This window comes from Sinocyclocheilus anshuiensis, unplaced genomic scaffold (genome assembly GCF_001515605.1).
Source record: "Sinocyclocheilus anshuiensis isolate Anshui unplaced genomic scaffold, SAMN03320099.WGS_v1.1 scaffold136, whole genome shotgun sequence".
Taxonomy (NCBI): domain Eukaryota; kingdom Metazoa; phylum Chordata; class Actinopteri; order Cypriniformes; family Cyprinidae; genus Sinocyclocheilus; species Sinocyclocheilus anshuiensis.
In genome coordinates, this window is record NW_015554074.1 from 118,058 (window position 1) to 129,679 (window position 11,622).

The window sequence follows — 11,622 nt, forward strand, 5'->3', positions numbered from 1 at the left end:
ATTTTCAGACATTTTTACTGTAGCATTTTTAAGTTATGGACCCATAAGTTTGGCAGATATGACTATACAATAGGAGAAATTGCATTATTGGCCCAATTAGAGGCACCATATCTCAGCTGCCTTTGAGGATGCGTTAAACCTTACACTGGAGCCTTATTCCCTGCGCCCTGGACTGTTACCATGCAAATTTCATTTCATTTTCACTGTAGCAGTTTTATGTTATGGACCCATAAACTTGGCTGATATGACAATACAGTAACTAGAGAACATTGCATTATTGGCCCAGTTGGGGGCGCTATATATCAGCTGCCTTTGAGGGTGCTTTAAAAATTCCACTGGGGCCTTATTCCCAGGGTCCTTGACTGTAAATACGCACATTTTGAGACATTTTTACTGAGCATTTTTATGTTATGGACCCATAAATTAGGCTGATATGAAAATACAATAAGAGAAATTACATTATTGGCCAAATTGGTGGCGCTATATCTTAACTTCCTTTGAGGGTGCGTTAAAAGTTTCACTGGGGCCTTATTTCCAGGGCCCTTTACTGTGACCATGCAAACTTCAAGACATTTTCACTGTAGCATTTTTAAGTTATGGACCCATCAACTTGGCTGATATGACAATACAGTAACTGGTGAACATTGCATTATTGGCCCAAATGGTGGCGCTATATCTCAGCTTCTTTTAAATGTGCATTAAAATTCTACTGTAGTCTTATTCCCAAGGTACTTGACTGTTACCTTGCAAATTTGCAGACATTTTTACTGTAGCATTTTGAAGATATGGACCCATAAGTTTGGCAGAAATGACAATACAGTAACTGGAGAGCAAATGGGACGGTGCAATTTCTCCTGTTATTGTCATATCTGCCAAATACCTGGATCCATAACTTAAACATGCTACAGTAAAAATGTCTGACAATGTGCGTGGTTACAGTCAAGTGCACTGGGAATAAGACCACAGTGGAACTTTTAACGAACCCTCAAAGGAAGTTAAGATATAGCGCCACCAATTTGGCCAATGCAATTTCTCTTATTGTATTGTCATATTTATGGGTCCATAACTTAAATATGCTACAGTAAAAATATCTGAAAAATTTCATGGTGACAGTCAAGTGCTTTGGAAATAAGACCACAGTAGAAATGTTGACGCACCCTCAAAGGAAGCTGAGACATAGCGCCACCAATTGGGCCAATAATGCAATGTTCTCCAGTTACTGTATTGTCATATCTGCCAAACTTATGGGTCCATAACTTAGAAACGCTAAAGTAAACAATGTCTGAAAATGTGCATGGTAATAGTCAACGGGCCTGTGAATATGACCTCAGTGGAACTTTTAACACACCCTCAAAGGAAGCTGAGATATAGCGCCACCAATTGGGCCAATAATGCAATGTTCTCCAGTTACTGTATTGTCATATCTGCCAAACTTATGGGTCCATAACTTAGAAACGCTAAAGTAAACAATGTCTGAAAATGTGCATGGTAATAGTCAACGGGCCTGTGAATATGACCTCAGTGGAACTTTTAACACACCCTCAAAGGAAGCTGAGATATAGCGCCACCAATTGGGCCAATAATGCAATGTTCTCCAGTTACTGTATTGTCATATCTGCCAAACTTATGGGTCCATAACTTAGAAACGCTAAAGTAAACAATGTCTGAAAATGTGCATGGTAATAGTCAACGGGCCTGTGAATATGACCTCAGTGGAACTTTTAACACACCCTCAAAGGAAGCTGAGATATAGCGCCACCAATTGGGCCAATAATGCAATGTTCTCCAGTTACTGTATTGTCATATCAGGCAAGTTTGTGGGTCCATAACTTAGAAACGCTAAAGTAAACAATGTCTGAAAATGAGCATGGTAATAGTCAACGGGCCTGTGAATATGACCTCAGTGGAACTTTTAACACACCCTCAAAGGAAGCTGAGATATAGCGCCACCAATTGGGCCAATAATGCATTTTCTCCTGTTATTGTATTGTCATATCAGCCTAATTTATGGGTCCATAACTTCAAAATGCTACAGTAAAAATGTCTGAAAATGTGCTTGGTAACAGTCAAGGACCCTGGGAATAAGGCCTGATTGGAAATTCTAACGCACCCTCAAAGGCAACTGAGATATAGCGCCTCCTACTGGGCCAGTAATGCAATGTTCTCATTTTACTGTATAGTCATATCTCCCAAATTCATGGGTCCATATCTTCAAAATGCTACAGTAAAAAATGTCTGAAAATGTGCATGGTAATAGTCAATGGTCCTGTGAATATGACCTCAGTGGAACTTTTAATGCACCCTCAAAGGAAGCTGAGATATAGCGCCACCAATTGGGCGAATAATGCAATTTCTCCTGTTATTGTATTGTCATATCTGCCAAACTTATGGGTTCATAACTTCAAAATGCTACAGTCAAAATGTCTGAAAATTTGCATGGTAACAGTCAACGGCGCTGGAAATAAGGCCCCAGTGGACCTTATACCGCACCCTCAAAGGCAACTGAGATATAGCGCCTCAAACTGGGCCAGTAATGCAATGTTCTCCTTTTACTGTATAGTCATATCTGCCAAATTCATGGGTCCATATCTTTAAAATGCTACAGTAAAAAGGTCTGAAAATGTGCATGGTAACAGGCAAGTGCACTTGTAATATGACCTCATTGGAACTTTTAACGCACCCTCAAAGGAAGCTGAGATATAGCGCCACCATTTGGGCCAATAATGCAATTTCTACTCTGATTGTATTGTCATGTCAGCCTAATTTATGTCCATAACTTAAAAATGCTAGAGTAAAATTGTCTGAAAATGTGCGTGGTTACAGTCAAGTGCACTGGGAATATGACCTCAGTGAAACTTTTAACGCACCCTCAAAGGAAGCTGAGATATAGCGCCACCAATTGAGCCAATAATGCAATTTCAATGCAATAGGTCCATAACTTAAAAATGCTTAAAAATGTCATGAATGCAATAGCTCAAGTCTATATTGTCATATATGTAAAATGTATAGGTCCATAATTTCCAATGCGCCTCCAATTGGGCAATCAGTGCAATGGCCTATTCAACTGTATAATTACATATGTCATATATATATATAGGTCCATCTTCTAAATGGTACAGTAAACATGTCTGATAGATATATATAATTTTATTTTCATTTATTTATTTTTTATAATGGATAAGCACACTGGGTATAAGCACCCTTTGAAACTCTCAACACACCCTCGGAGACAACATGGCACAGTAACCAACAATGCAATGGCTCATTCAGTTAAGTCATATTTATTTGTATAACGCATTTCACAACACATATTGTTTCAGAGCAGCTTTACAGAAAATGCACGTTTTTCTGTTACAAAACCAGAATAGTCTTTATAGGAGTGGGTATCAGAAAGAACAGTTGAAGTATAGTACAAATTATAGTATTTACAAATACCATATATGCATTTAAGCAAACTTTGTGTGCATTTTAAAGCAATGAAAATGTCATCGTTTTGTATCTGGAGTCCTCTATTCACAGGTGCTGGGTCATATGAAGTCTTCATAAGAGGCTAGAAGAAGCTGCGAATAAGAAGCTGAATTCAGCCTCGTGTCTGGAAGCGTGTGTCTCATGCCAAATGCGTGAGAGTTGGCAACCCTGCTTTAGCTCAAAAGTTCAGTTGCAGTGGCTATTACCAAAGGATACGCTTTCTACAACAATCAAGTTGAGAACATATACAGGCTAATGGAGGAGTTACAAAATGTACCCTGGTGAAATGGTGACATTGTGTGTGTGTTATGTGTTTTTATTGGCTGGTTGCCCTCTTTTAAATGGAAAAACATTCTACCCTTCCGGAAAAACAGCATAAGTTGGTTTGCGGGTCCTAGACTCGCAACCTGAGAATCTGACCAACTAGTTAGCCAACTGGTAATAAGTCTTATTTTTTAGATTCAACTGAATCTACATTTTTATATACTCGACTTTAAAAAGTTATGACCAGTCTTTAAAAAAAATGTATATTTTTTTCAGCAGATTTGAATGCTCAAAAAAAAGGAAGAAAGAAAGAAAATAAAAGAAAAATCTGTCCATTCACAGTGACTGATTCAAAATTTTATTTTAGTCTTGACCAAGATCTTAAAGCCAGGTAAATTTTGAATTCAGTGCAATGACAACAAATAGCCAGAAGAGGGAGCCACAAAGCCGAAAGTAAACATGAATACAACAACAGATGTCACTTCTTCCCTTTTACATGGGAAAATTTGTGCATGCTTATATTGATATATCATATCATATCATATTATATTAAAGTGCTCCATCAGTTCATGATTGAAAAACCAGAGTGCTAATATATCTTAGAGAGGTTGGGAGATTAATTTGCTTATTATCATAAATTTAATTAAAATTCTTACTTTTCTGGTCTTCAGGAAGGCACTTAAATGTATGTAAAAGGTTTGCTGCAAACTCATTGTGACTGGTTAGTTGACTGAAAATAGTTTCTGAATTGCATCAAAATAATTAGTATGACAACTGGCCAAATAGTTCATCTTCTACAGGGAAGTGAAAGAATGTTTCAGTGACACCACAGACAAAAACAGGAAAAAGTTCAAGACCAATACGAGGCAACTTGACCAAGACCCCAGAGAAGCAGAACAGCAGATGCAGGGGGAGTTGTGGTTAGCTAAACTTTGCAAAAATGGATGGAAGTTGCTGTGTTGCTTCAAACCTCCTTGAAATTATCCTTTTTACAGGAAAAGGGACACAGTCTGAACCTTCATTGATAGAAAAATCTTTTACACTTTAGGCCTAGAGATTCACTGTCTGGCACAGTAAAAAAAGTCTGACAACAACTGACTCTTCACTGCAAGCACTGCCTGACAAACAAACAAACAAACAAACAACAGTAGCATTTTAATTTCAGAAGTTTTGGTGCCTAATTAAAAAATCCTACAATGCTGCTTGTTGATGTGTGAACTTTTAAATGACATAGTACCTTTCACATTATATAGCCAACACTACAGTACATATGGTGAAATAAACATTTCTCTTTCTCTTTTTTTTAATTATGCTTTATTTTGTTTTTTATTTTGCTTCAGCTAGCTTGTGGTTAGGATAATAAGATACACATAATAATATTAAACATTCATAGATTGTCATGGTAATACCATATTTCGTTTGAAAAAACACTACAGTTTTATTATTATCATTTTAGGAAGTTATATTCAGTACAGTATCCAGACAAACTATGTTTTATATTATGTAATTTACATTGCGGCACTGTTTAATAATGACTGTATTAATATGACCTGTTTACCCATCTGCCTTTATCTCCTAGTATTACAGGAACATACAAACCCATAAAAAATAACACCATATTACGTATTAAATGTTATGTATGACAGCTCAGATCACAGTGTCTCAGTTTTAGATTCTCAAGTCTCTATTGCCTCCATCTCATATTTCCATATAAGTCTACACAAACAATGAGATTAAGTCATTATTCAGGTGTCCCTTCTCTAGAACTATAATATTCACTTCTCTAGAATCTATAATGCTATGTATGGCATTGGTAGTGAAATCATTAATATATATTAAAAAAACACTGACTCATTCATTAATCTTTTGGAGGAAAAGTGACCGGCTTATAAGGCATGTTGGGAGTCTTATTTGCATTACCCAGATTGTATACATTCATTTGAATTGCCCAAGCTCTAAGTGATACGAGTATACTTACAATGGAAAGAGTGCTTCATAACTTCATATAAAATATTCAAATATTTGCAATATTTAATGGCTAAATGACTAAAATTTTAGCCAGAAAATACATGCCAGATTGCTTATACCCATCTAATACATACACTACATTCCTTCAAGATGCTCAAAATTGTGCCTATTGATGCACTGGTTATGGCATCGCTGTGAAGAACCTTTTAAGCACCTTTATTTTTAAGAGTGTACGTAACTGGAAAAAAGAGTGTATATTATTTACATTATGGTTGTTTATAGGATTTTCCTTCCTTCCTCTTTTTCTAATATGGAGGAACTGAAAAAAATGTCTACGTGCACTCAGAGACCATGCAGACGTTCCTCATTTTATAGTTCATTTCTCTTTACTTTCACAAGAATCTCGACCAAAAACAAAAATCCCCAGGTTTCTACTACAGATCTGTTAACAGAACGATGTTTGTGTGTCAGTAATCCACATATGGGTAAGTTAAAACTATAGTGACTTCCTGATGTAGGCGATTGTTGATCAGAGGAAATGTCAGACGGTGTTTTAGACGAGGGTGAATGAATCAGTGTACAGTGTAGGTGTCATGTCACATTGGCACGAATATTAGAGGTAACAGTTCACAGTGTAACACAATGATGGAGAATATGAATGTACTACACATGTTACAGTGTTTTAGTGTTGATGTTTTTAAAGTACGCTCTTTCACACATTAGAATATTAAACTTCCGGCTGTAGCGTAGCTGCTGGAACACTCCACTCATGTGGGTTTTGTTACCACAGGTTAGTCACAGAACAACAACAACAGTAATTAATGGGATAGTTCACCCCCCACCCCAAAAAATAAAAGTGTGTCAACATTTACTCACAAAAATATTTTTGGAGAAAAAAAAAGACATTTTTGACAAAACATGTTCTTCTGTGTTCCTCAGAGGACAGAACCAGGTTTGAAATTACATAAATGTAAGCAAATGGTGACAAGATTTCAGATGACACATGTCAGTTGACCTCAGCTAGTTTGAAAAAGGGAGTTTGTCTAAAAATGTTCTGCCTGGTCAGGTCTAGAGCTTTTTCTTTTCGTCCTGTGATTTTAAGATGAGATGCTGTCTCAAACCTACATTACAAATATCTCATTTCCTGTTTATACACCACCAACCTCAGCATCCTGTGTTTAATTAAAACTCTTCAACACCAGATGCCTTCTGTTGCCACCTGCTGTGTGCTGCTCCCAAGAGAGCTAATACTGTGTGACAAACCCTATTTTCCCAATCAATAACCAGCACCCAAACCTGTCACATCTTTACTTCTCCACTGTTCTCAAACTGCATATGACATAGTGTTTGCTATTGAGATATATTCTCCACCAGTACATGCATTACAGGAAGTGAAGGGGCTTCACAGAAACCAAAAGAAAAATTCTAATCTAAATAAAGACACAGGCTTCATGACTTCCTCTGTTAGATCGAAGCTCGGCTGCGAGGGCACATTATAGTCATCAACCGTACAGCCCTCAGAACAGTTACGATGCCAGCAACATGGATCTCTGAGGTTGGTACCTTTAAATTGTTTTACTTTGTATTCTTGTAGAACAAAATTTGGCCATTGAAAACCCATCGTAGTTACAAACAGCCAGTCATATCAGAAGACTATGTTGTAGGTCAAATGTGGTTTCTATATAAAGCTGAATAGTTAAATAGAACATTCATCAGCAGTATATATTCAAAAACTTTTGTAGATTGATCATTTAAGGTAGGATGATTGTTGGTGAATATAAATTAATGCTGCACAGATTTCTGATTCAGAAAAGCCAAAACAATAAATAACTAAGAACTGTAGTAAAAGTAGTATTCTTCCTTAATCTGATGAGTTGGTATACTGACTGATATTCAACATTTTGTTACTGTTTTTTCTTCTTTGTACCTTAACACTTATATTTAAGAAGGATTGTCTTTCAATTCTCTTTTTTAAAACCTGATGTCTTAACATTTTTTACTAACCCTCAAATTCGAATGAAAAGAAAAAGTGGCATGTCTTACAAGGATGGTTCACCCAAAATGACAATTCTGTCATCATGTACTCACCTCATGTTGTTTGCAAAAAGACTATTTTTCGTTCTACACTGACAAAAGAAAGGCATACAGGTTTGAAATTACAAATATTTTTGTACTTGTATGAACTATTCCTTTAAAACATCTCCCTAAATGTAAAGAATTCTTGTATATGTTTTATACTATTCTATTTAGTATAAGTAAAAAAATATAATTGAGTACAAATTGAGTAAAAAACATTGTGAGTTTAAAATGATATAAAGTCACATAGTGAGATATAAAATCACATTTGCAATACACAAGGTCACAATTACAAGAAACTACAAAATAATACTATAGAGTTATCAGAAATAAAGTTACAACTGTAAGATAAGTTTGAATAGGCCTTACTCAGTGTAGAGGCCATATTGAATTTTAGACTTACAGTCTTTACAATGGCATGCAATGTATAAACTTTCAAAACTGTTTATGGTATTTTGTCTACTTTAGAAGGATGTTTCATCAGCTGAACAATTGGTACAATCCATTGAACAAGCTGTACTTCTATCCCTCACAGACTCATTTTCATTCCTGTCAAAAATTAAACATAGTGCTACCCTGACGAAGGTCTATTACCTTTTTTTTCAACTCTGAAACAGTTTTAAAAAACTACTGTTTTACACTGGTTTCTTTTTTATGGTCAAATCAGGCAAACCATCATGGATCATAACACATCTTCGCCAGTTATCATGGAAGACCACGCCCACCAAGTATACCGGACTGTTAGCCTAGTGTTTTATGGGATTATTTTCATCATAGGCACAGTGGTCAACCTGACCGCACTCTGGGTCTTTGCCTTGACCACTAAAAGACGGAACTCCATCACTGTTTACATGATCAATGTCGCTTTAGTGGACTTGGTATTTATCTTACTGCTGCCTTTTCGAATGGTCTACTACAGTCAAGACTACTGGCCCTTTGGAGACGTGTTCTGCAGGATCAACGCCGCAATAACGGTGCTCTATCCCTGCCTGGCCTTGTGGCTCTTCGCCCTCATTAGCACAGATCGCTACGTGGCCATAGTGCAGCCGCGACACACCCGAGAACTGAAAAGCGTCCGTAAAGCCCTGCTGTCCTGTGCAGGAGTCTGGATCATGACCCTGGGCAGCACAGCTCCGCTTGTTCTCCTGGAGGAAGACCCTGACCGCAACACAAACTATACCACTTGCATCAAGATGCACGACATTATTTACTTGCGCCGCGACAATCCCGTCCACTTCGCACGCATCGTCTTCTTCTTCCTGGTGCCGGTGTGCATCATGGTGGGCTGTTACATAATCATCGTGGACAACCTCATCCACGGCCGCACGTCCAAACTGAAGCCCAAAGTCAAGCAGAAGTCCATCCGGATCATCATCACACTGATCGTTCAGGTGCTGGTGTGCTTTGTGCCTTTCCACATCTGTTTTGTTTCCATGCTGCTGGCCAGCAGTGAGAGGGGTTACAACACCTGGGGGGCCTTCACCACCTTCCTGATGAATGCGAGCACAGTGCTGGACATCATACTCTTCTACATTGTGTCGAAGCAGTTTCAGGACCGTGTGATCAGCGTGATCTTGTACAGAAACTACCTGAGGAGCGTTCGCAGGAAGAGCCTTCACACCAACAGCATTCGCTCGCTCAGCAACCTGACCAGTGCCATGATCTGAGGAATAATACAGCTGATGGTAGCAATGTAAACCGAATGTAAACATGTCAGTGTTTGAAATTAAATGACAGAACTGCAGATCAAAATGAATGATTATACTAAATAGTGAAACTGCTCACAGTAACAGCAGGTCTGCAGTTAATATGCAGTCAACTCACGAGACTGATCACATGTGCTCCAGTGTCTTCAATGGCTGCTGCATTGCATCACTGCTCATTTGCATAAAGTTACACTTTTATCAGTTTTGCTGCCAGATATGCATTAACACACACTGCACAATAACTTTGTGTGAACACACCCTATAACAAACTCTTTTTTTTTTCCAGTGGTTGTTTCATGCTGCAAGTGCGTGTGCTGTTTTAAAAATTGAGTTTTTAAAATCGAGTAAAATTCAAGTTATAAATTGGGATGCTACAGTTAGAGCCACATATAGTGTAATATTTATAAAATGTTTAATAGTTTTCTTGTATACATATAAAACAATTAGGCCAGAATGGGGATGCACTGTAAACCCGAGCGCTCAAAATAATAAATTGGTGTTTGAGTAGGGCAAACTTGAATTAAACTTTAATTTAAACAAATTAATTTTTATTCAATTGCATGAGTATTTCGAACTTTCTTTTTCTTTTGAGTTCATGAAACGACATAATATATTAAGTAATCTGAATTGTTTCATTGTTTTGAATTTAATGAACTTGTTCCTTTAATGAACTGAAAATGGAGGGTAAAATTATGTTATGGGAGATTTAGGTTCAGTGTTTTGCTATGCTAATACCGTCATGGCAACGAGTGGAGCATGAGTTTGGTTTATGAATGTTCTTTACTGCCTCATTCAGCAATATACTAATTAAAGCATTGCTTTACCAATTAACAAGTTAGCATTTACTGAATTAGCTAGTTATAGCAAATTAAGCTTCCACTACTAAACATATTTAAATTGAGACTAACCGAACATTTTTAATTTTAAATAGTTTTTAATAGTTGGCTTACTCAAATATTTTATCTTAATTAAACTTTGAATTTCTTAACTTAAAAATTAATTTTAAAAATTACCTCAACTTTTTTTTTCGGGTTTACAGTGTGTTCTTACATAATCACAGCAAGGTCTTTGAAGTAGTTTGCATGGCAAAACTTTCTTTGCGGTCTTTGCACAATCTGTGCAGAACATGTTAGATTTTTGCTAAGCATGCTTTTTTTGTCATACGAAGTATGATCTTCAGAAACAGCGAATGTCTCTGAAGAGGTTAGTTCAAAAGGAGTGCATATGTATATTTGGTCCTTTTAGAAGTGTAAAACGAGATACTACCTTTCAATGTGGGATGTAATGCACATTAAATTTCCCAAAAAGTGAAAAGGTAATTCAATTACGTAAGAGCACTTTATCTCTAATCATTTTGGTATTTAATGAAAAAGAAAAACAGTAACGAATCATTGTCATCATCATCATCATCATCACACACACACACAATCAGTAATTTAGAATCTTCATAACAAGTGCTTTTGCCACAGGAAAAATTAATGGAAACAAGATTGTCTTTCATTTGAGTTGATTTAGCCGCCTCGGTAGCCAGATGTCTCTCTCTGGGAATAAAACAGCCTCTGCTTAAACAAAGCCCAGCAAAAAACTACCTTTTTTCTTCAGCTCGTGCTACAAACAAATCAGCCGGCACACAATGGCCATCTGTTTGTTATTTGATATGTGTGAATACATGTTGTAATGACTTTGTTTGTGAATCAGTCAGTGCACTGGAACACACGAGAGCTCTCCAAGTGGCGGAGTGTTTGGAGCTAATCATATAATTGGACACAATAGTCAATGACAAATGGAGCTGCATGGAGCCAGCCAGCTGGGAAGTGAATATGTAATCATTGTAAAATCATATCATTTTGCATATTTGAAGACAGCTTAATAGAGTTTGCTTGTCAGCACACTATCAAGTGATGATCAGAGTGGGCCCGCGGTATCTGTTTGGTGCGATATTGCTCTGCGGCATCTCCTGTGACTTCAGTGGAGTTGGTACGGTGTTGTTTTTATGCCTCAGCTGTTGCAGTTTTATATTGTGATATGGGAATTATAATGGGATTCTAGTGTTCGCGAGCACTTGTACCAGAGCCAAATTCACAAATCATATAAAAAACATGACTAGAACTGGTAGTGTCTGACTGGCTTCCTCAGTCCA

At 37.2% G+C, this 11,622-nt stretch overlaps 1 protein-coding gene across 1 annotated transcript; it reads left to right on the forward strand.

The window, feature by feature from the left end:
- Nucleotides 1–7,156: 7,156 nt before the first annotated feature.
- On the forward strand, nt 7,157–9,988 carry LOC107668869 (N-arachidonyl glycine receptor-like). Its single transcript, XM_016460893.1, has 2 exons — nt 7,157–7,255; nt 8,444–9,988. The coding sequence occupies exon 2, from the start codon at nt 8,454–8,456 to the stop codon at nt 9,441–9,443; it is 990 nt and encodes a 329-aa protein (XP_016316379.1). The 5' UTR covers nt 7,157–7,255; nt 8,444–8,453; the 3' UTR covers nt 9,444–9,988.
- The last annotated feature ends 1,634 nt before the right edge of the window (nt 9,989–11,622 follow it).

Excerpts from the sequence above, each read along its gene's own strand:
- LOC107668869 (XM_016460893.1), top strand. The coding sequence starts at position 8,454 with ATGGATCATAACACATCTTCGCCAGTTATCATGGAAGACCACGCCCAC.